This window comes from Phyllostomus discolor, chromosome 10 (genome assembly GCF_004126475.2).
Source record: "Phyllostomus discolor isolate MPI-MPIP mPhyDis1 chromosome 10, mPhyDis1.pri.v3, whole genome shotgun sequence".
Classification (NCBI taxonomy): Eukaryota; Metazoa; Chordata; class Mammalia; order Chiroptera; family Phyllostomidae; genus Phyllostomus; species Phyllostomus discolor.
The window spans coordinates 7,296,639-7,321,882 of NC_040912.2; the positions used below are offsets into that span (position 1 = coordinate 7,296,639).

Sequence of the window (25,244 nt, forward strand, 5' to 3'; positions counted from 1 at the left end):
CACCTGAAACTAATACAAAATAATACTGAATGCAAACTATAATTGAAAAATAATTTTTTAAAAGGTAAAGAAGAAGGAGAAGGAGGAGGAGGAGGAGGAAAGACAGCTGACGTGGACACTGGGGGCTCTGGTGTGGCCTCCTTGGGCAGGTCGGAGGCTCCGCAGTGAGCTGACTTTGCACTTGACGGTGCCCTCCACTGGCTCCGCGTGTCCTCGGCTCACTCAGGGTGACGATGCAAGGCCATTGCCAACGAGTTGGGCTCATTCCGTAACACGGGAAAGGCCAACAACTACACACCCTCCATATACGCCCAGCACTCCGGGGAGCAGGAAGCGGAAAGACGGACTTCCTCCACCCCCTGTCAAAGTCGCTATTGGTAATGAGATGCACAGAATCAGCACAGACCCTTCACTGGAATTTTTTTAAATCTCTACAAAACCTTACAGATCCAGCATCATAACCTCAGAAAAATTTGCATTTGCTTTGTTTTGTCTTATCCACTACAATGGTGCGTGGGTGTAGAGCAGTTTATAAAAAATCATAAACATCTGCTGACCGTGTACTGTATCACAGACTTTGTACACAGGGCTTCAGATACATTATCTTCTGTAACCATGACAAGGACCTTATGAGGCAGGTATCAGTGTTACACGCACCTCAGAGACGAGGAATTGGAGACCTAAAAGGTTTGTCATTTTTCGACTTGCACACCGTAATGGTGAAGCCAGGATTTCAGCCCAGACGGCTACCCAATAGTCCCTCGCTTCTAGCCGTTACGCCGAAACTCAGCACACCGAGAAACAAAGTAAACCTCATCCACTGAGCATCGAGCCTCATACATCACACAGCTTCTCCCAGAGAAGTGGCCCGGCATTACATGACATGAGAAAGAGTCCCATCGGAGAAACAACCCCCAAACATGCAGAGCTGCCCGGGATTGATTGTGCAAAGACCAGGACACAGACGAGAGGGGAAAAACACCTGGGCCTGAGTCAGTGTCATATTTCCACTTTACTTCCGAAAAAAAAAAAAAACAAAAAACCCAGGCTAAATCCAAATTACATAACACTCCAAACGGCCCACTTCGTCAGCTGCCTCTGCTCCAGTCGGGCCTCTGGAGGATGTCAACCGGAGCCCTGCTCGGGGGTTTGGCAACTGTCATCCAGTCTAAGAGCATCGGTACTGGCGTCCAAGGATGCAGGGACAAATTACTTTGAGAAGGCTGCACAGTTAATTAGGTAATTCAAACTGGCATGTCCCGGTCGACACTAGGATGCTACACGTTGAGTTACCACATGTACTGCTGAAAACCCAGGCTGGGCAGCTCAGTGGGTTAGAGTGTTGTCCTAATGCTCCAAGGCAGCGATTCTGTCTCTGATCAGGGCACACACAAGAATCAGCCAATGAATGCATAACAAACAGAACAATACATCCGTGTTTCTCGCCCCCTCTCTCTCTCCTCTCTCTCTCTCTCTCCCTACTCCTACCTCCCCTCAAATCAGCCAATAAAAATAAATAAGTACATAAATAAATATAGAAACACAGAATTCAATAAAAAAATATTTATTCTAATCATGATGAACCTCTCCTGCATCAAATCAATGACCAGGAGCCCCCAGTGCAAAGAACCTCATGTCAGGAGGCATGAACTATGTAACAGTGACACGGTCCCCCACTTGGTGACACTCCCGCCGGTTGAGAAGGGGGCAAATAAGCTGCAGAAAGGAGAAGCAGCGACAGAGGATGTAAATTCCGATCAGTGACCGCAAGAAGCTAGGTAGTCTGACTAATTATCAAATCAATGCCGTGGTCAAGTCATGTAGGAATTCAGGGAAAAAACAGAAGCGTGGGTCTCTGGTGGACAGGAAGGGTTTATGAAAGTCATGACATCTGAGCTGGACATCGTGTGGAAAGACGGGTGGGATTTGGGAAGGTGGGAAGGGGGATTCCGGCGAAGGGCCAGGGGCACCCCGGAGCGTGCACGGGACACACAGAGCCCGTCAGTCCGGCTGCAGCACGGAGCTGGGCACGTGGAGCGTTCATGAGCAGAGCCGGGTGGGGCATGGACTGGAGCACACCTGGGGCGCCAAGCTGGAGAGTTTGGACTTTGTCTTTCAGGTAAGGGGGTGGGCGACTTAAGGTTTCTGAGGAGAGGACCAGAAAGCTCAAAGCAGCACCGGGTGTGGAGCTCCCCGGGCAGAGGTGCAGAGGAGAGCAGGCTGCCGCGCGTGGGTGGGCTGGGAGTCTGCGGCCAGAGCGCGGGCGCGTGGGGTGAGTGAGAACGGCAGGGAGAGCAGCCGTGCTGGCCCAGATGCTTTACGCCCCTCGTCTCCTCGGCTTCTAACAACCAGCCAGGGCGTAGCTCGGGGGCATCCCGTTTCACAGACAAGGAAAGCTCAGGGAAGCTACCCACCCAGACATCCAGCAGTAAATGGAAGAGTGATGTGTGCGTAGGATAAATCAGCAGAGCTGGTAACTGGTTGAAGAGCGTGTGAAGGGCAGGACAAAGTCAACTGAGCCTACTTATGCCCATAAGCTTCCAAGCACAAAAGGCTCGAGCGAGACCTTGCCTAACACAAATCGGAACCAAGAAGAGCACCGGGGAACGCCGAGTCCCCTTTGGGGGGCAGCAGTTTTTCCTGTAAGTGTGCGGGGTGCGCCCCCCGCAGAGCTGTGTGAAGGACTGCATTCTGCCAGTTCCTACCTGGGCCTGAGATGAGCCCCCTGCTTGGCAAAGCTTGGGGTACATGGTCTCGTGGTCCCGTGGTCGGGCCCACATAGGTTAGCACGTTGGTGAGAATCCACAATACCGTCGGAAGGTAGACTTTGGGAGCCGGGACGGGGACGGCCTGAATATCAATCCGGTGCTCACTTATCACTCACAGACCGGGGCCCCTTGAGAAACTGGGTCACGTGATCCGATCATTCCACTCCCTGAATCTGCTAAAAGGCAGCAGGAAAAATTGTCTCACTGCCCCCTCAGCTCGAGGGCAAGGTTAGCTTAAATGAAACCGTATCCCCAGTTCACGTAAAAAAAAAATAGTTCCTCTACTGACTTCAAGGCACGTGGATACTCTGGGAAAGGACACGGCCACCTTTCTTACATATGACTGTCAAGTAAATATGCACTTCGTATATGAAACTGTCTCATCGTCCATAAGTCAAAAAAAAGGACTGGTTCCATCCTCACTGAGGAGCCCGCATATCAAAAATTATCTCATCTTCCACCAGAAAAATACCTTGACTCGTGAGTCAAAGATCAAACTGCTCTCCTCTCTGGGGAGTGCAGGCCCAGCTGACTGGCCCTCTACGGTGAACGTGGCTCATGAGCGTAGGTGTGACTGACTGGGACAGTCCCCGGGGGCTTTTAGTTTTCTCCCACTGTCGTCTAGAGGGAAGAAGAACAGAGACCAAAATGAACCTGCCTTTTATTTATTTGTTTGTTTGTTTATTATTTATTTATTTTAGAGGGGAAGGGAGGGAGAAAGAGAGGGAGAAACATCAACGTGTGGTTGCCTCTTATGCGCCCCCTACTGGGGACCTGGCCCAGAACCCAGGCATGTGCCCTGACTGGGAATCAAACTGGCCACCCTTTGGTTTGCAGGCCGGTGCTCCATCCACTGGGCCACACCAGGCAGGGCTGAGCTTGTCTTCTGAGACCTCTCTTACGAAAGTCCAAATGAGGACAAGAAGGCATGCACCCTGTAGGGGCATGCTCCTAATCCATGGCCAACCTCTGTAGGTGGACAGGACTGTGTTCAGGCGCCACACCATGTGAGGGCCCTGACAGCCGTCTTGTGCACAACGTGCCTCCAATTATAACCCGCCACTGGGCTGAGGTTCACAAAGGACAGGCGGTCAGGAGCAACCAGACTCTTCCCAACACTCTCACGGAGAGCCAAGAACCCAGACGCGAAGGCACACTGTACCGCTTGCCTCCTCTGCCCCTGGAAGACCAAGCACCTCCTGCTGCCACGCCAAGGCCAAGCACATGTTCCTGGCCAGTCATTGCGACACTGGAGGCAATGCTAAATGAAGATAAATCCAGGAGGCAGATGGCGGAACACGAGAAAGCAAACACAGCTTCGTGGATGTGGCTAGGGAGAGCTCCGGGAACCCACGGCCCTGCAAACGTGCATGAGTCAGAGCTCTCCTGCCCCTCTCTAAGCTGAAGTGTGTTTCTCAACACGCCCTACACCCATTTGTCAGGTCAGGATATCCGCGCTGGTGACATCTCCTGTCCTTTCTCCCACCCAGGCGACGAGCCAACCGAGGAAAGACGAGTTTGCCAGCCGTGGGAGGCCGGGGAGCTAAGCACATCCAGGAGCTGAGTGTGTCTGAGCTCCTTGCTGGCCCCCCCACCTCCCCACCCACCGCTGCACGCTCGGATTTCAGCCCCAGAGGGAGACCGTTTGTTTGGTTGGGTCGAATTGCATCTCCCTTTCTCTGAGGTGGTTCTAGAAATTTCTAGAGGAAAAGGGAAAGTGGCCCTGAGCTCAGCAAAATGTAATCCAGGTGTCTCAAAAGAAAAGGAGAGTTCTATACAAATAACAACAGCAGCAACGGACGGAAAGGAAATGGCTTGATAGGTGCCAGGGTTAGAGCTGTTCCTCCGCCGGAGCTGGAGCTCGGTCCAGCACGCCCGGCCGCGTCTCTGTGTCTTCCCTTTCCCTGTGGCTCCCTCCAGCACTTGCAGGGGGAGGGGGTGGAGGGGCCTCTTCCCTCGAGAGCCAGCACCTCTTTAAAGAAGCTGTCATACAGAGGACTCATGGTAACATATCCAAGGCCAAACGGAATTAGTACATAAAACAAAACAACTAACTCCTGAGAGAGAAGGGGAAAATCGATTGTAGCTGGAGAAAGGTCCTTTAGAAAGAAATGGTCTTTACGCTTGGCTGCAAGAGACAGGAGCAGGGGAGGACGGTCCCAGAAAATGACACCAAACACACACAGGACACATTCTCGGGAAAATGCCAAGTGCACTCGGGGGGTGCTGGAGTGGGTGGGGGTGAATGCGGGTAAAAATGAGCAATTCTCAACAAAACAAAACAAAACAAGAGTCAGAAAGCATGGACCCTCAATGGCCACACTCAGGAGTGTGGGCCGGGTGGAAGAGGTGACAGTCACTAAGTGCTGCTGAGCACAGGGGAGATGTGCGTGGTCCCCCTGCTGGCCCGGGCCCCATGCCAGGACCAGTGCGGACCCGCCTGGATGAGCCTGCCCTCCCCTCCGGGAGACGCCAGGGGTCCCAAGTTCACGTTGATTGCCGGAGCCAGCCTCCCGGTTCACTGTCTTGACCGTCCCAAGAGGCGCCCCCATCCAGCAGCCGTGCAGACCTGCAAATGTGTTCCTCAGCGGCTGCTCCTGCATTTTACTCAGACCTCCCTTTTCACCGCCTTCTTCCCTTTGAAGTCGTTTTTATACGATCCGTGTGCCTCCACAACCTGTCCCCAGGCACGAGTCGATAGTAGTCGTGTTTCTCCTCCGCCTTGAGGAGGAGCAGGAGAAATGGCTGAGCTTCAAGTTTATGGGATGTCTCAGCAGGGGCGGGGGGGGGGGGGGTGGATCGCTCAGAGTTCAAATGCAGAAGAAAATGATGTTACATGGGACTCAAAGGAACACACCCCAGGGATCTCAAGACACAGACTAGAGGACCCAGAGGAAGCTCAGGGCATTGGCTGTGTCGGTATTTCAGAGGTGCAAGAACATGGCACAACACACTCTGGCTGGGCCCCTCTCCCCCGCCCCTTAGCCTGGGTCGCTGCTATCCACCCTTTGATCTCAACTCAAGTATCGTTGCCTGGGGGAAGGGACAGGGTCTCTCTCAGATTCATCTGCCTCCTCCTTTCTCCACAGGCATAGCTACGAGTCTGATCTTGTGACAAGGGTCACACCGGTGACATGATCTTTTCTACACTGGCGTTGTCCTTCACGACACACCTGTACCACAGCGTGTTTCCTTGCGAGGATACGGTTTACTGTCTTCTTCACTCACTAGGTGGTGAACTCCACAAAGACAGAAGCCATGCCCACGTCCCTCGCCTCTGGAATCCTCAGCTCGACGGACTGACCTTGAACAGGGCTAAAACAATAGTGGCCGAAGAGCTGGAGGGAGAGAGGGAGAAAGGCAGAGGCGGATCTCTTTGCCCCGCGCCCGCGGGCCCCTCCGCAGAGAGCACTGTTCGAAGCACGGCTGTGCGTGCACTTCTCTGGAAAGGGAGACTGAGCGTTGGTCCGAGTCTCAGAAAGGGCTGCAGCCTCCCCGGAATTGAGAATCACCGAGTAACTAGTATCATATCAACCAAAAAATCATAAGCAAGATGTGAAATAAAAATCAGTCTCTTTCTTTAGAAATTGCTTCTAAACACTCTTGAAGAGAAAAAAGAAGAAAAACAAGGTAAAAAAGGAGAAAAGATGTTACAGGTCCACAGCATTAGGGTCAAGGGCGAGATCAGCAGGGTCAGGCATTAGTGTGTCGTCTTTAGAATTATACTGCAAACCAGGAAAAACTTTTTGGTAGAAAATGGTCACCATTTTGAAATTTATATTATTTCTCTTTAAAACACTGATATGATGAAACTGGTTTATCTAAAATTCGGCCAACCTAAACTATAGCATAATACTTCCAAAGCCTGAACAATTTTGCTTAAAAGAAAGGGAAGTCCTTTAAAAGAAAAATATCTTTCAAAATGAAAATAGCCCTGGCTGGTGTGGCTCAGTGGATTGAGCACTGGCTTGTAAACCAAAGGGGTTCGATTCCCAGTCAGAGCACGTGCCTGGGTTGTGGGCCAGGTCCCCAGTAGGGGGTGCACAAGAGGCACTGATATTTCTTTCCTTTTCTGTCTCCTCTCCTTCCCTCTGTCTAAAAAGTAAATAAATAAAATCTTTTTTAAAAAGAATAAATTATAGTACAGTTGATCCTTGAACAATGCAGGGGTTAGGGATGCCGATACCCGCACAACCAACAATCAATGTGTGACCTCAGTCAATTCTTCACACCCATGACTTCCCAACCTCAGATGGGGAAATACTGTCTGGATCAGTGGTCACTTGAATCCACGGATGAGAACCCACAGATGCAGGGGCCCCGCTGTGTTCATTGAAAAAAAAACCCAGTGTCGTAGGTTCAATTCCCAGTCGGGGCACATGCCTGGGTTGCAGGCCACAGCCCCCAGCAACCGCACATTGATGTTTCTCTTTCTCCCTCTCTTCCCTCTCTAAAAGTAAATAAATAAAATCTTTAAAAAACCCAAAACCCTGCATATAAGTGGCCTGTGTAGTTCAAATACATATTATTCAGGGGTCACCTGTGTATGAAACATTTTCAAAATCTGAGTGTTTTAGCTCATTTTAGAAAACAAAAAAAAACTAGGGTCAGAAATGGGTAACGAAGGAGAACCACTCCAGGATGATGGTGCTAATGGCAAAAAAAAACCAATGCAAGCTCGGGGTCACACAGATTTGCTGCTTTCACATCCTGGCTCTGCCTCTTTCTTGCCTGGCGACCTTGGGTGAAAACATCCTTGCCTCCCTTAGGCCCTGGCTCCTCGTCCACGCACACGGAACAATGCACACAGGTAAGGCCACTCAGGGAGCACCCAAACACGGAAGCTCCCACTCCCCCTCTTATTATTAGCGCTTCAGCGCATCAGGCTTCCCGGAGTTCCGGGTGCACAATGCACGTCCATCCATCAGCGCCGGCTAACGCGGTCCTCGTTACTTCCTATCGTCCAAGCCAATCACCCATCATCCGTATTCACCCAGCCCTCCGCTTTCAGTCAACTTCTGAACCTGAATCTTTTTAAACTTCACCCCTTATGTATGGAATACCCACCCCGGCCTTCCTGCGGTCCTTATTTGCTTTTCAGGGCAATAAATCCCGTAGGTGGCCACGGAACTACGGGTCAGTGTCTGCTTAATATCTCTCTCCCCTGGCTTTGATGGCAAAGACAAGACGAAGACTCCAATTTCCCGGTTTCCTTTTCATATGGAAAAGCTTTCGGGGGTTCTGGAAGGTCTTCTGGCCCCCGTTCTCTGAGCAGCTCCACTGCATCCCGCCTCACACATGGGCCCTTGGCTTGAGATACGATGAAGAAACCAGCTCGCCCTCTCTCCCGTTTGAAACGCCAAACTCTAGGTAAGACAGGGAATAAAGATCACAGAGAACGGCCCTTTCATGTTAAAAGAATTATTAATTCCAGCATCATCACCAGATTTCCCCGTTTCCTTGCAAACCATTTATTTCTCTCCTCTCTGTGTTCTCTGACCAGGCTCTTGAACGGCCTGAAGCCAGTGGGAAGGAAGGAAGCAGATTTTTACAGATGCATCCGGCCCGCTGCGCCGGGCGTGCTGTGCCGGCCCCTGGCCGCCGGCCCTGCGGTCCAGTACACCTGGTGGGGAGCGGACTGGGCAGCTCTGCCTCCGCACAGGAGCCCCGGGTTCCATGCGGTCTGGCCACAAAGCTGCATCATAGCCAGTGCTCTCTCCTTCCGGGCTTGCTGGGCCCTGGTCATCCACCTAAAAGGGACCAGGGTGGCTCTCTGTGAAAGGCATTTCTGTGACCGGGAGAACTCTGATCCTGGATTCTAATTCTGGCTCACAAGTGACCCAGTCAAACATACGCCCCACTTCTGCCGGGCCTGACCTCGAGGAGAAGCTAGAAGACCAGCATTCTCTTGCTTCCGAAGAAAGACACAACAAGGTTTGCTTTGGTGTGTGTACTTCAAACTACACACCATGAACATGCCAGTGGGCGCCAATTACCACGCGGGTCTAGGTGGACATGCCCTCGGCTCCGGACCCTTTTACCCAGCAGCCCAGTCTGCATTCTACTGCCTCTAACGTTCGGAGGTTAGAAGTGTAAGTCCTGTTGGCCAAGAAAAGGTCTTTGAGTAGGCAGAGTCTCAGGGGCTTGAGTCCGTGGGGGACCACCAACACCTGGAAGCAGTTCCTGTCATCCCTTCCCCTGGTGCTTCAGAGGTTCCCCAGGTGTGGCTCCTGGCCCCCAGCACCCCCTGGGAACTTGTTAGCAATGCACACGTCAGGCCCCCCCAATCAGCCATCTCCATGATTCTGATTCCTGCTAAACTTTGACAAGCATGACCTCACGCCTAGATTATGCAATAGGTGGATCCGAGTGGAGACGTAAATGAAGGATGAATGAATGCATGAAAAGCTTTCCTGGAGCCCTGCCCAGTGTAAGCAGCTCCCAGGTAGTGGGTGAAAGAAACTTCGGTGTCCCCTCTTCCTGGCCGATGAGAGCTAGGCCGTCAGCTGCAGTGACCTGGGGGTGGCCTTTGCCTCCTGACTCGCTGTCCTCACCCCCCGCAGTCTACAGCACCAGCCCACGGGATATTTTTCTGTCCACTGCCTGCGCCAGGCTCTCGCTGGCCTCCACGGTCTTCGAGGGCTGGAATCATTCCCCGTTTTCTCTTCCCCAACACCCTGCTCCTCTTTTTGTGCCTCTAAATCCTACGTCTCAATCTGGTTTCAGCTGAGAAAGTCACCTCCCCCAGGAAGCCACCCCCTCCCCCCCGGCAGGTGCCCACAGCATCCTGTGCATCTGTACATCATGTGCCAAAAACGCGTCCCTCCCCGTCTGCACTCCGTCTCTGTCACCCACCCGCCCGCACTCAAGCCCCGGGAGCCAGAGAACCTGCCGGTCCCGTTCACAGCCGAGTCTCCAGCACCTTGAACGGTTTACTCAGTCAGTCAACTGTGACTATAAAGTCATTTGTTTTTTAATCATAGATAGCATGTACCTGCTTCATTACTGATTGATTTCACTGACTCCTAGACATGGGTGACTGACCACTAGCCTAGAAAGGAGGCCTGTGGATATAAAAATGTAATTCAGTGTTTCCTTTCTTATCAGAATATTCCCCTCAGTTGTTTGTTTTTTTTTAACATACACACACTCCTAAGTGTGAGGTCCCCGGCCGAACCACGGCCCCTCGGAGGCCGGTGCGTGGGAGCCGACTGCCCCTCTCACTGGCCAGGGCAGGGGGAACGGGACGGAACAGTAGAATTCCATGTGCAGAGGGAACAGTGTGCAGCCCGATCCAAGAACACAAAAGCCTCCTCCGCTTCCACACTGGCGCCCTCTCCAACAGTTTTAGTTTTCGCCAGCTTGAGTGGAAACAGTTGACGCATCCTGGACGGCGGTCAACCTGGCACAGCCCTGCGCTCCAGACCGAAGCCGGGCCGCGGTTCCCAGAGCCACGCAGGCTGGGGGGCCGCCCGGGGGCAGCCCGTGACGCCGCCAGGACACCAGCGGGTTTCACAAGATGCTGTGTTCCGCTGAGTCACAGCGCTGTGCTCAGGATGCACCGGGGTTCCGGCGGACCTGTCTGCCCACACGGGCCTCCGTGGGGGATGCCCAGGACACCCAAAGGCACGGCCTCGTCATCTGAACGACACCCTGAAACCTCGGGGCTCGGGCTTATCCTCCTGAGTGTTGCTGGGCCTCGCTGGCCACGTGACCAGAAGGAGTGGACTCCTGGGCCATTCCGCCCAGGCTCCACAAGAGGAGCCCCAGGCAGCAACGTGGGCGGCACGTGGGTGACGATACTCTCTCTCCTTCCCCGAGAAAACAACGCGGGTGCAAAGGTGTCGTGTCAGATCGCTTCCCCTGGCCGCTGTCGCTTAGTCCCCAGCTGTTCCCGAAATAATTTAAATCAGCCTCAAAACCATGCAGAATGAAATAAAACAGTAAACGAGGAAAACAGGAAAGATAAGTGTGAACCCAAGATTGAGATTAAAGTTCTAAAGGCTGTATCGGAAGTCCAGCACCCTTCATACAAACGGGTCTCGACCTTGCTCTGAGCTCCCTGGACCACCGGCAGGAGGAAAAAATACAGTCTATGTCCTGAAGGACTTTGCTCATCGGGCAGAACCTTGGGTCTTTCTTCAGAACCTTGTCATGCTGAGTTTGTGTGCAGTGTGAACTAACGTCATTTTCTGTGTCTAAACTCACGGCCAGTGAGACTAAAACTAGGTGAGGGAAAGCTATGGAAAGAAGACAAACTACTAAACAAGATGTAAATCTGAAGGAATTAAACAAAAGAAAACAATCTCATAAAGACAGACATGTCACATGATGATTACCACAGGAAAGAGGGGGAGGGGGAGGTAGAAGAGGGTGAAAGGGGGATAAATGGTGACGGACGGAGGCCTGGCTTGGGGCGGTGAACACACAGTACGATATACAGAGGGTGTGTCATAGAATCACACTCCTGAAACCTATATAATTTTATTAACCAACATCGCCCCCCTAAATCCAATAAGAACAAAAATACATAAAATCAAAAGATCTAAATCTTAAACAGAGGCTGTTCCCCCTTCAAGAGTTCTCCAGAAACGGATGCCCCTAACTCAACAGATACTCCAGTAATAATCCTGAATCATCATGTAAAAGTTAACTTAGGCTCAGACACTATTAAAGAAGGTTAACACAAGGAAGTTCAAGTTTGGCATATATTACTTCTTTTCCTACACTCAGTATTCTTCCGAACAAAACAATAAGATACGTGAACTCCTCTTAACCTCTACCCTCACTGGGGATCAGTCCCATTTTTTTTAAAGCTCAGAGCTAACCACTCAGAGTATTAATTAGCCCTTCCTCATCTCCTGCTCTGGTTCAGTGTCATCAATGGAAATAATTTGTAAAGAGCACAGTATGGACATTTTAATTAATTCCCAAGTAGGGTTTGTTTCTGTTTGCTTTCTTTTGTTTGAAGAAAATGCATCACTTTTTGTGCAAGACGGAAAGAAGTTCTTCCAGATGGGTCCAGAAATGACCATGGAAAATAAAAGAAACACGCCTCCAAGCGCTGGCACTGGATGGACTAGGTCACATGGAAGGCAAACTACATGCAAAACAGGTGTCGACTGCAGAGCAATGAGAGAATATTTTTAACAGTCTTTTTAAAAAATATTTCACAATTGCAGCTGACAGTCATTATTATTTATATTAGCTTCAGGTGTACAGCCTAGTACACATAAATTTCTGTAATTTACAAAGTGATTCTCCCAATAAGTCTAGTACCCACCTGGCACCACACAGTTATATAAATATTATTGATTATATTCTCTGTGCTGTAACTTTCCATCCCCTTGACTATTTTGCAGCTACCAATTTGCACTTATGAATACCTTCACCTTTTTTACCCATCCTCCCTCCCGGCTGTCGGCAGAACACCCTCACTCCCTGAAAACATTCCAGTAGCCTCCTCACTCTCCCTAGAATTCGGTCTGCCCGGCCGCCTGCCCGGGACAGGCCTCCTCGCCGGCCCTCCCCACGCACAGTGGGCCTCCCTCAACGGCGAGCTCCCCATGCCAGCTTCTCCTGTCCACCTGATTCAAGGTGGCCGCCCCAGCCCTCCCTAACCCACCAGCATGTGACTCTCCTCACACCTGGAGCGACCCTGATTCTCATTTACGGCTGTCTGCCCACACTAGGCTAGGAGTTCTCGGGAAGAAGAGCTGTTGTCTCTCTCGTTCAGGCCCAAACGGCCACGCCTACCATGGCGCCAGTCACAGAGCAGGTGCTGAGCTGAAAGCTGTCAAAGGAGCGAATGAAATCATTTTTTAACCCCCCCTCTGCAGGCTCACAGCAGAGGCGAGGCGTTGAAAAGCCTGAGTGGGCAGTGGTGGGCTCTGCTCAGCCGTGGCAGCTCCTGCCCAGTTCTCTGATACAGACCCAAGACCAGGGGTCCTGTCGGGCCGGCTGCTCGGGCTCCGTGGGTGGCCTGGGATGTGTCCCCTCACCTCTCAGTGCCCCAAGGAGCTGTGAGCAGGGAGATGAAATGAGCAAAGCGCCACCCAGCTCAGCCTCGCCCCCACCGGGGGAAAGGGCTGCGCGCTCACAAATAATAAAACAATGACGTTGCACCAGACCGCCTCCCGCCTCTAAGAAGTAATCAAGAAGTCCCCTCAGCAGCCCAGAGAGATGCTGCAAAGTAATTAGTATTTTACCTGCTACAGTGACACTTACTCAAATCTGTGTTTAAAAGCCCCGTCTAATTGCACCCAAGGATGCAGTTTTCTGAGGGTAAACACTGCAGGATTCTAGAGAGTTTGTGCTGAAAATACACTCAAAGCTAAGATTAGAGTTGGACTGTAATTACATTTAACCTTGAGCCGGGCAGTTTGCGTAGTGAAGAATTAACCTTGCCCCCGAGAGAGGCCAGTGGCCTTGGCCTTTGGCTCCAGGGAGTAATCTGGACACCCCTGGAATGTCATCGCAGGAGTGTCTTTTTTTGCCTTCGGGCTTTGGCTGCCAGACACTCTAACAGTGTGATTTATTATGGGGGTTTGGGCCTTGTGATAACAGCCCTAACATCCAGAGAAATGGGAAGTTAAAGGCATTAATGCCACCTCCAGGAGGGGCTGGAGACTGAAGGTCAACCACACAGGCAGCAGATGGTCCAGTCCCAGTAAAAACTCTGAACGTCCCAGGTTGGAGATGCCCCCCAAACAGGGTCACACGTGCATCCGAGAGGAGCGAGCTCCCCTCTGTCCGTGATGCCGCAGGAGAGGGCAGCAGAAACTCCAGGCTCGAGTTTTCTTGGACCCAGGCCCGTGAGTCTCTCCTGATGCTAATCTGTGTGCTTCCCCTGGCCCTGAGCATCGTCATACGTGGAGCAGGGGTCAGTGAGTTCTGTGGGACCTTCCAGAAACCCACCGGCCCCAAGGGTGACCTCGGGAACACCCCTGAATGGCTGATGTGAGAAGTGAGGGGGGCGACCTGTACAGTTGACCTAAACTCTCCTCAAAGGGTCACCTACCTGTTAAAAAAAAAAGCTATGGTTTTCTTTCTGTTTTTTTTGTTGTTGTTGTTGTTGTTGTTGTTTTTTAAAAGACGGTGTTTCTTTCTAATATGAGAAAACTACACATGAGGTGATTTGGGACTTGGGTAAAGTGACCCCCCCCCCACCAAGCATCCTCATGCCTTTCTCAGTGCCCCCGTGTCTTTTTTTCCTGCTTTAGCCACAGGGGAACCCGGCTCACAAGGCGGGGCCCTTCTGAGCTGAAATCCAGGATGCTAGAAGGCAATGAAGGCCTTCCTCTTGGGTTACTTTGGTGGACCAAACCCAGAGGGATCTGCCACGTGACTGGGGTGAAGAAGATGAGTGAAAGGTGCGAGGGAAACCGCGGCAGGGCTGTGGCTGCCACCGGGCTGCAGGCTCGGGGCAGAGACGAAGCAGAAGGGCTGAGACTGCTCGGTGGGGGTGGCCTGTGGGGCCGGGACAGAGGGCCAGCCCACTGCAGGCCAGTTCTCCTCCATCAGAGGAGGCCCCTCTGAGGTCCTAAGATCACCTGTGAGAGACCAGTGCAGAAACACCTATGGATCATCAAATACTGACTCAGGAGATGGCAAGGTCAAACATGAGCCGAGGGACAGGACAGGACCTGGGACGTCCACGTGGTTCGTAAGTGAGCTGTGAGGGGGCAGAGGCAGGTGCTGAGGCGTGACTGCCACTGGCGGTCCCAGCGGTAGACGGACTACGCGGTGAGAAGCCACAGCAGGTCTTGGAGCACCAAAGGAGGGCTGGGTGCTCTGCTCGCTCCGGCCGGTCAGTTCCCAGGAGGCCCAGAGATGGGTGTGCCCCTGACTGTAAGGGGTGACTGCGGGTGGGAACAGACACTGAGGAGGGGCTTGGAATTGGGGGAAGCAAGAGTCTCAAAGGCATCAGAGCAGATGGGGAGGAGACAGAGGCTAGAGGGGGAGATACGAAGCATTTCCCGAGAGCCAACCTTCCAGGGCGACGCTGGGTGAAACACACAAGGGTAGGAAGAACGTTCCCCACTCCCCAGTGAACCTGAAGTCCAGTCCTGGAGAGGGACGGTGATGGTGCAAAGTAGTATGCAGGCTCGGTGATGATGACAAACACTACCGGCGTGTTGCAGAACGTAAAGAAAGGACTTTTACAGAGAGAGGCCTAGGGTCAAACTTAAGCTGTGACTTCAGCTTAAATCCATGTGGAAAATGAAGGCTTCTCAGGCAGGGGAATGACATGGACCCAGAGACATAAATGTGCATTGTGCAGATACAGTGAGAGCAATGAGGGAGGGAGGGAGGGAGGGAGAGGGAGAGAGAGAGAGAGAGAGGGAGAGAGAGAATATGAATATGCCAGTGAGTAGGGAAAACATTTTGAGATTTAAGGTCGGACCTGTAAGGGCTAACATCTAACATGTGGTACCACTGAGGTATCTACCACCCCCTGGTGACGGCATACCTTATAGATTCAGAGTGACTACTCATCTTGGAAGCCGAGTTTGCCAAAGGAAAAATAAAAAGGCAGGCCTATAACATCACACATTAAAATGAGCTCTCACTTGATTTAAGACCCCCAGTCCTAATGGCGAATTGGGACAAGCATTGAAAGATATAAACATAAATGTTCCCAGGGTGTTCTTTGAAACAAGGGAAGATTGCCTTGTTTTTAGTTATAAAACAGCGGTTATCTTTATATAATTTTCGCACACACAGTCTGGATCTCCCCTTTTGCTTTATAATAAACGACTAGTTTCCTTTAAAGGAAAACACAGAGCGTGTTATCCACGAAGTCTACGATCTCCCTCTGGCAGGAGGCCCCCAGCCGCCCAGGATGTGGGCATGCCAACCAGCACCCCGGTGCTCTCAGAGTTCCGATGTGCGCCTGCGCCGTGCGCCACCCGCCGCCCCGCCCCCCAGCACCTCCACGGGAAGGACACGCCTGCGAATCCTCTGGCGTCGCTTCAATTCCTTACGGCTGCAAAAACCGCTGCACGGAAAGAGAGAACATTTCCTAGCCAGGGGATCCCCAGACACTTTCCCCAACCCAACACGTGAACAGCGCTTTGGCACCAGTGAATTATGTCCCACTCAGGGGCGTGGGGAGAGGAAAACGGCCCCCACGTGAGTGCGGCCTGAGCAAGCCTGGGCCCCGCGGCAGCTCCCGCTCAGTTTTCGGACTTCTCTGAAATCCGGGTCCGCCCTGACCTAGCTGTCCTGCTTTGTCGGCGGGTTACACTTACGTGCAACGATTTCGTCCGAGGTCTGGGTCTGAGTTAGGGGAAAAGCCCATGGCTCGTGTCTTATACACCAGCCCCCAACATTGGAGGTCTTCTCTTTCTCCGCTGTGCTCACAAAGCCCCGCCCATCTCCTCGCCTCTCCCTGTCCCCAAGCTACCCGATGCTGGTGGGGTGGGGTCTGGTCAGGGTGGCCTGAGTCGGCAGTGGGGAATGCATTGGACACCGGACACCACCACGTGGCACCAGGACTCCCCAGCCATCACGTGACAGCACGGCACTGCCCGCTGGCCTCAGTCCTCAGAAGAGCAATGTTGTCCCCCAGGTAGTGACTGCCCTGACTTTTCTACAGGTGAAGGGCCTGAAACACGGCCAGCTGCACCCCCGCCCCACACAGCTAGGTGGCGGCAGAGCTGAGATGCGACCCAGCTTGGCGTCAGCCAACTCACCGTCTGCCCTTTGCTTCCTGAAGCCTCCCTAAGGTTTGGTCTTTCCCGGAGATCCGCTGAGAACTAAACTGCCTTCCCAGCGGGCCCTGCTTGTTTTCTTTTGCCACTTGAGTGCTTAGAAGAAGAAACTCAGGATCTACCAGACAACGGCCCCGCCTTCACTTGAAAACACACAAAGACGCATCTCTCGGCTGGGGCATGAGACCCTCTGCAAGGCCGGCGACAGGTGGGGTTGTCCAGCGCTACCCTCCTGAGAATGGTCTTCAACACATTCCTGCCTCTTCCAGGACGGGGTGGCCGACCGTGGAGGGGTCCTCTGCCACTACGCCGTGCACCGCAGACACGGGCGCATCCCCCACCCCGCCCCATTCTCCCGCCTCAGTGCGCAAGGATCCCAGAGCGGTCTCATCAGCGCGCAAACGGCGCACCAGGCCCCTCACGCAGCCTAGCGCCCCCGCCGTGCTGCTGCGGCTGCCCGCGCCCCTTTCGGAGGCAGAAGGCGAGCATCTGCCTGGCCACCTAGCCCGTTCCAATTCTCTCCGCTCATGTCAGAGCTGTTTCTCACGACTTCTGCCAAGGTGCTCATCATATTCCTGCTCGCAGGCCAGGGAGCCTAATACAAAATAAATCACCAGAGGGAAAGAAAGAGAAATGTGGAAAAAAAAGAAAAGGACTCATCTCTGCAGGCCCGCTCTCCAATTTCTGTTTTCAACACATTCTTCTGACATGGGATAACGACCAGCAGCGCGGACTGCTGGGGCCCTGGGAGGCGCACGCGGCGTGGCCTTCCTGCTCCGCTGCAGGCAGACCCGGGCCCAGCCGAACCCTGCAGCTGGGGCAGGGGAGCTCCGGGAGAGGTCCTGCACCGGTTCCTCATGTCACGGACGGAAGAAGCGACAGCAGCCCACCGTGAGAGAGCGGGCACTGTGTGTGGGCTCGGGGTCAGGCTCACACACCTAGCTCCTCCTCGCACTGAACCTGAATTCGAACTCTTCAAGGCAGCGTCCCTTACTATCCCCACTTTCCGGATGAGAAAAGGAAGGCCACGGAGCTGGGATGGCTGCTCACGGCTGCAGAGCTGGGCTGGAGGCTCCGCCCTGGGAGACCATGGAGTTCTCCACTGCCCTGCTCGGCCGCCTCCCATCGGACCTTCAAGCGAAGGGCTTTAGGTTCCACGGAAAACCAGGTCTGCGGGTCCAGCTGCTGACCTCACTCCAGCGTCTTACATTAAGATCTTTCCGTGGCAATAGACAAGAGGTGGGGTCGATGAACGGGGGGCGTGCACAGGGAGGAGAAAGAAGGGGAACCCAGAGGACTCAAATTATAGCAGGAAAATGGATTGAAGCAGCCAAAGGGTTTGGCAGCCGCAGCCGCGTCTGGGGGTTTGTGATGACAGGGACAGCCCTTTTCCACCCCACTTTGAGCAGCCTTTATATAACGTTATCTTTTATGTCCAAAGATCAAATAAAAGAAGATCACATTTAATGAGAACTAGGGGGAATGAACTGGGGGCAATTAAAGAGTAAAAATAAATTCTCTGTGGGTTCAGACCGCAGGCGCTCGCTCAGGGTGAGAGGCGCAGGCAAATCACTAGAGGCCTCTCAGGCCGCGCTCAGCTCACGGGTCTGCCCACACCCGTCGTGGTGGGAGTCGCAGGCAGCCACTGCTCCTGAGGACGTGGGGCTCGGCAGCACGTGGAAAGGCGGCCAGGCCACACTCACCAACTCGCCACCGTGACCTTGGAACGTGGAAGGCAAATCTAAGTCTCCTCTGTAAGCAGTTGCCTTGTGGGGAAGGGGGTTAGGCAGAGCTGGAAAACGTTACGGAATCTCTACTGTCAGCGAGAGACGTTCTCTGCTCTCCGCTCAGGCTCTGATCCCACCCTCCTCTGCCTCTGCACACGAACTCTCAAGTCGCGTCTAAGATCCGAGGGACCGTCACGTCACGGCCTTGTTTCCCACAAGCAGATCTGCTCTGGTCTAGACGAGGAGTCAGACCTGACCTCTTCTTCCTCAGACTTGGAATGACCGAGGTCACCCCAACGCCCACGGGCAGCCAGGATGATTTGAGATTTCCACCTCTGCCCTGCACCACTACGGCTTAGACCAGAATTTGGGGAGCACTCATCCATCTTAGAGTCGCACTAACACCTGGTGAAATCCTGGGTGTCACCAGCTTCCCGGTGAACCCGCAGACACTCGAAACCAGAAGCACCGATAGGACACTGCTCCGAAACATTCCCTGAGACTCCTGAGTTGGGATCTAATGTGGGTCTAATGACTCAAGATGAGGTCACCTGCCGAACAGAAAGACACGGAAGTTTTACCCCGGACTCGGGAGCTCTTGTGTTGTGCACTGAGAGACGAGATACACTGTGTTCCAAGGGCGAGTCTGTCACCGGTCTGTACCGGATCCCATCCCCCAGGATACCGCACCTACCGGTAGAAGGTCACATAGTCCACCGTCGAGTGGCAGGGCTGAAACTCCCAGGACTTGAGTTTCTGGCACTCCCGGTGGGCTCGCAGCTTCACCCTCACGGCGCCCTGGCACAGCTCGGGCGCCGGCTTTCTCCGCGGTCTGTTGCAGAACTCATTGGACTCCACCCGCCAGGACTCAGCGAAGTCGTCCACGTCGAACTTGAAGTTTCCATCTCCACCGATCAGGTCATCGCGCTTATGTCCATTGTAGTTGCCACAGAGGCCACAGAGTTTGCCCTTGAGATGGGGGGCGGCCATGACTTCCACAAAACTGTCTCCATCCCAGGATATTTCCAAACCTGGAGGGAAAGGAGGAGAGAAGGGGATCAACCACTCTTAACCCACCAGGAATTCCCAAGTGTGTACATCCTTCCCCAGCACGTGACTGTCTTCCAACAAGGAATACTAAGGGTCGGTCTGAATTCTTGGTCACCTTTCCCGTGTGCCAGAGTCAATATGTGAAATTACACGAATCACTCACTTGTTAGGACCTAGAGTATGTAGACTGTGTAAAATTTGCCCTAATAATCATACCTTATGCACCCTCATTTGCCTTGTAAATAGACACTTATTGACCATCTTATTCTAGGGCATATATTTTGTGCTTTTTTGAGAGTAACTGTGTTGGTCCAAATCATGATTTCCTTTGTCCAGTGACCGATTACTCTGATGTGAAAATATGAAGATGACAAAGGTGGCAGTTTTTTATGTGATTTTTTTCTTTATCTCAAAATCCCCCATATGATGACCCCAAATGTCAAATGAAAAATGTCCCAGTTTCTGCTGTAGTAGTGGCCGCATGAAGGAACAGACATATCGCTTCTGCATGCATCGTCTTCAAAGGACAACCCTCACAGGAAAGAAAACGGCTTCAGCGTTGCAGGGTGTGGAGGCCACCGGGCCCTGGGCAAAACGCCCCCTCCCCCCTCCCCCGTGCTGAGCAGAATCAGCAGCGCAGAACAGTCTCGCCTGCCACGGAAACACCTTCACCCCAGAAGGCAGAGGATGGAAGTCCTTCTTGGTTTGCCCAACTGACCATCTAAAACACTGAATGGTTTTCCCGAGAATATCTGTATTCCTCTGAGGCTTCCAAGAGCCATGGCAACCAGTGACCTCAATGAGTGGGGGCCTTTCTGCATCACGCAGAACATCCAGGTTATGCCGTCACAGGGGGGACTGCTCCAGGTCGCGCACACAGATCGGTGTGACTTGAAGGTCAAGAAGAAATGCCCTCACACCCTTCCTGGCCTTGTGTGGGAAGACACTCGTCCCTAAGAGAAAGGCCTGGATGAAAAGCTGTTTGAGGTTCAAGTCAAAGTACGTGTCAAGTTCTTCTAGTCAAAGAGTTTTTCTTTGTCCCAAATATGTATTAGAAGTGTTTCTCATTGTTCTCCCGGTGACACTCTGACAGCACCTGGGCCCCCAGTGTCCCCTGAATGGACGACCCGGGCCCCAGTGAATGCAAAAGAGCCACTTGGGGCAGGGACACCCAGGGACATCTCCAGCGGGTCGGTGTGCATTTCTGCCCTAGGAGTGCTCCAGAGTCACTGTCACCATCTCCTAAGAGTGACAACCCACACCCAAAAGGAAGCTCTTTTCCATAGGAAAAAACAAGTCTCCTCATGGGTGTTTTTTAACCTTACTCTCTTGGGTTTTTGGCAAAAACTAGTCTTTCCAGTTCTGAGCCTCTGGGAAGAACGTGACTCTACTCCTAGAAGACTTTGCCTTTGTTCTTGAAGTAGAGAAGTAGGCTGAGGAGCAAATGTTCGGAAGATGCTCGGAAGCTGGGGGTAAGGCAGTGCTGGGAACGGAGAGGGAGAGAACAAGAAGGGGGTGGATCTTGCTTGGGTATAAAATTGGCACAAGGAGACATCGGAGTGATGTGAGGTCAGCAAGAAATGCCCGGAAGTGGGATTCCAAAGCCGCTGTTCCCTAGGTTTGGACGTGGTCCAGGAGGAGCGGAGGCTGGCCAAGTGGCGCTCCTGTGAGCAGGCCGCACAACTGCCACCAGGAAGAGCTGGCAGATGAGCTTCAGGCAGAGCTACTGGTAGACTCAGCCAGTGGCCTAAAGCTGGTTTTCTCCAGAAAAGCCCACAAAGAACTCACTGCTTGGTAAATTAAAGGAGTGGACACATTCTTAGGTCAAGGCAACTGGTGGAGAAGCTTTCTTGGTTGGGATAAAAAACTGGGTTCAGAAAAGCAATGAAATAGAGTTGGGTAAAGAAGCAAGAAACACGGTCATAAGAGAGTGTCTCTCGGGTGTAATTTGATAGAGAGGCCAGCGATGAGACCAGGTGCTTAGAGGGAGGTCATAGCCAGAATGCGCACATGCCGAGCGGACCCCCGTGTGGCTCTCTGTAAGGAGATGCTGTCAACTCTGACAACCACAGCTGTCATGTGAAATGCTTCCTATTTCTTCCTGCCCCGTCACCTAACACGTGATCTGGCACGTAGTATATATGCACTAAATGAATGCATTACCCTGTAAATTGATACGTCACTCGAAGCCAAGGAAATTGTGAATTTCATGCTAGTTAAGGCACTGCAATAACAATTTTGAAAAGAGACAAGTGAACTACAATGTGATTTGTAATGTACTCTCTGAGGTATAGAAGAAACTTGACCTTCCAAGCCTGCAGCCAGGCAGCTGCCCAGCAAGAGAAATGAGAGGGAAAAGTCAGTTTCATCCACATTCCCTTAGGGCACTATTCCAAAGATTTTTCTGTGCTGCAAAATCCTCCAAACTACAAGTCCCTTTCCCAGACAGCAGGCAAATGCTATTCTTCCAAGTGCCACAATGGTTGAAGATTTCTATCCAAAACAGCCCCCGACATCATTACTGACAATGATATAATAAATCTGAGATTCGGGCTGCTGAATTCAGGGGAACTCAACGCACAGTGAGCAAGCCAATCATCGCGATCTTTCTTTGCAACGGGCTGGTGGTCCCCGCATGCTCGGGGAGGTGCAGACCCACTGTGCTCTTAGTAAACTCTTTCTAAAACTCTTGACATCTCATTCATGAAACAGGGTCCCCAAAGGTAATTCACCCTCTTTTCCTCCTCTTTTCTTTATTATTATTATATTAAGAGGATTTTCATGGACCAGTGCTAGGTTTCATATGTTGAAGGAATACATTATTCAACTACAGATGCCTTTGTCTATTGCTGTAGCATATATGTATATGTTTGCATGATTTTTTAAATCCTCTACATGAGTGAAATCAATGAAGACTATAGCGGTGATAGGTAAAAAAAAAAAACTTAGTGAGCTGTAACTAAAGAATTTACTCTTCCAAAAGATATTTAAACAGGCATCTGATGGCAGCGTGGGCTGGACTGAGTCTTTTCCACAGCTGGGGTGGGTTTCCCGCCGGTCTGAATGGGACCTTGGGTCGAAACCACCGGCAGAGGCAGAAGGCTAAAGTGAAGTTCAAGTCCCATCTGGGGAAGGGCAGCAGCCGTGCTCCTCCCACTTTTTGAGGGGCCTTCCTATTCTCCCTTCTCACCAGGGAGGGTTTTACAAACTCGTTCTTCACCCTTCGGCTGTGTGACCTGGCTCCGGACCCCTGGTTTGGAGGTTTTTCTTGGGGGAGGGAGGAGGAATTGTTCTTTTCTTTGTCGATTGTTTTTGTTTGTTCTGCTCTGTTTTGTTTGGGGGTTGTCACTGTCGCTTCCGTTTTCCACCGAAAGGAGAGAAGAGGCAAAGTCCGTACGCACACCGCGGAGATGCTTAAAAATGGGTGGTTTTCTGTTCAGAGTTTACATCAAAGAAAAAAAGGAAAAAAAGACACATATTCTCCAGGTTCGTCAGGTGTAGAACTCTTGACGAACTTGGAAGAAAGGAAGATAAAAAGCCACACTCACATGTGTTAATGCCTTTCAGGTGGAGCTGATGTAACTTTTCAGGTGGCTCTGATGAAGCGAACAGATGGCGGAAAGACAACACGTTTAAATTATTCGCCGAGTGCCGAGGGTGGGGTGGGGTGTTTCGGGGTGGGCAGGGCTTTCTCCCGCTGCTAAGCTTCGCTCCGTGCCCTCTGTGCTATCCCAGGTGTGACCAGGTAAGCAGCTACCTCCTGATTCTACCCTGGTGACAGGCCCCCTGTGTCCCCTGCAGGCGATTCCGTCGTGAAGTGCGGAGCCCACGGACCCCGGGGGCAAAGCCATTCCTCGCCACTTCCCACCCACCAGCTACAGGCTCGATCTCAGCAGTTATTCTGGAAAAAGTACCCTTTGATCATATGAGCTTATAAAATAAAAAAAAAGGAAAAAGAAAAAACCTATGGAAGAAGAACCCTCCAAGACTCTTTTAAATAGACAGTCGATGGGTGATAACAAGAAACTGTCCCTAGGGGGCAGTGCCACCTGGGGTGGGGGACCAGAGTGGAGATGACTGTTGTCTGGAAATGCAACTGCTCCATTCGAAGGACAGTGTCCAAGCACGGCTGGTGCCCAGAGGCATGCGGTCCTTCCCCGGGAAGCTGAGCACGTGCGTGCCCCACGGCTCCAGGAAGTTGCTCCACTGAGCATTGAGGGAGCCCATAAATGGCTTGAGTCATCGGAAGGGAGATGGAAAAGCAAATGAGGTTGTAGAACGAAGTTCAAGGCCTGGAAGTGTTAAACTCACTACTCTGCTTGTGGTACGTATGATGTGTTACTATTTCCTTAGCAGCCTCATCCCGCCGCCCGTTTTTACAAGTGGAATCCTGACGAAGAGTGCGCGCATCCCATTAGGTGCGGCGGGCTGTGAGAGGAAGGGGGAGGGGACCCCCCCTAGCCTGTTAGCAATCTTTGAGTACCCAGGACCCCTCTGAGAATGGGGCTGTAGTTGACTAATAATTTCCATATCGGTGGAATCCACTGTGTCCAGCTGGCTCGACAGCAGGCGGGCGAGGGGCTTCTGATTAGTGCCGCGTGAGGATGCCTCATCATAGGCACATTCTACGTAACCCGTTGCCTACTTTAAGGAATCAGCTGAGGCCTGTCTCTGCAGACTGGCCTGTCGTGTGGATGTGACAACAGGTGTCTGAACAGGACTAATCCCTCTGAAGCCAAACGATCAGAGCTCGTCACACCTGCCACACTCAAAGTCCGGAGTGGGGACCTTTCCCCCATTGTTGAATGTTGCGAGACGTCAACATTCAACATCCTGTTCCTGAAACCATGTTACCCTTGCTGAATGAGAGCTCCCCAGGCTTCTCCTTGGCTTCCTGCCTTGTTTAGCTAAGCTGGCATTCCATAGGCTAACTCAATTCATCAAACATATATTTGGCTTGAATTGAAACAATTCACAGGGTTCGGGAGGTGTGGAACAAACGGTCTCTATAGCCCCTCAAAAGTGTCTGCTCGATCAGACGCTTCCCTTTTGGAGCCACGTTGCCCAGAGGAACTGCATGCCAATGGATGCTTTTACATCGTTGAGTTCTCATCGATGCAAGAAGCAAGACATAGGCAGATTTCCTCAAGTGCCACACTTAAAGAAATAGCACCCAGCAGGAAATCACACGGTCCAAAAGCCAATTAACAGTACGCACTAACCACGGGAAGCATGAAAGGACCCATGCATGACACAACGAAACGTGTAAACGAGCTGAATCCATACTTCGGGGCTAATATGGAAGAACTGAGTCCTGCTTCTAAGACACCTCTCTTAGGTAGCACCTCACAGGCAAAAATCTGTGCCTCACTGAGCCCCAGGAATAACCTGCCAACCGTGATCGGGGTGACTGCTGGAGGAAGCAGCTGCCCGGGGAGTAGGAAGCCGGCCTCGGGCAGCATGGGCTTCTGAGAAAGGGCCTCAGGGGTCAGCCCCGTGTGCCCAAGGCCTGGGGAAGGGCTCAGAGCAAGTGTCCCAAGGGTCCTCCAGCGGCTGCCCGTGGTTGCAGCCACCAGCTCAGCCAGCACCCTTCCCAGGGTCAAGAACAGACAAAGCTACAGGTCACATGGTCCACGCTCTGCACTCCCCACACCCACGCATGCTTGTGGTTTACTTTGGAGGAACCCCCCCTGCTCGGATGGACGCTGACAAGGAAGCGCTGTCACAGATGTGAAGCTGCACATCGCTGGCCGAGTCGGGAGAGACACTGACACTTCCAAGCGGGCCACCACTGGCCTAAAATGAGCCACAAAGCAGGAGAGAGAGGTTACAGTGGGGAGCCCCACTGCTATTTTTGGAAGGAGGATGGAAGGCCCCGCGTGTTGGAGGGCAAGACTGGCGGGACTGGCGTGGGAGGGCAAGGCGGAGTGTGCAACCTTGTCCAGCTACGTGGGGGCATCTTCAAGACCTCCCGCCTGCGGCTG

At 52.3% G+C, this 25,244-nt stretch overlaps 1 protein-coding gene across 3 annotated transcripts in view; it reads right to left on the reverse strand.

Annotated features, from left to right (window-relative positions):
• Positions 1-25,244, reverse strand: part of BMPER (BMP binding endothelial regulator) — a 214,006-nt gene that overhangs the window by 44,816 nt on the left and 143,946 nt on the right. For all 3 annotated transcript variants that reach the window (XM_036010427.1, XM_028525713.2, XM_036010426.1), the window contains one exon: positions 18,905-19,241. In XM_036010427.1, coding sequence (XP_035866320.1) covers positions 18,905-19,241 — 337 coding nt within the window. The remainder of the gene's footprint in view (positions 1-18,904; positions 19,242-25,244) is intronic.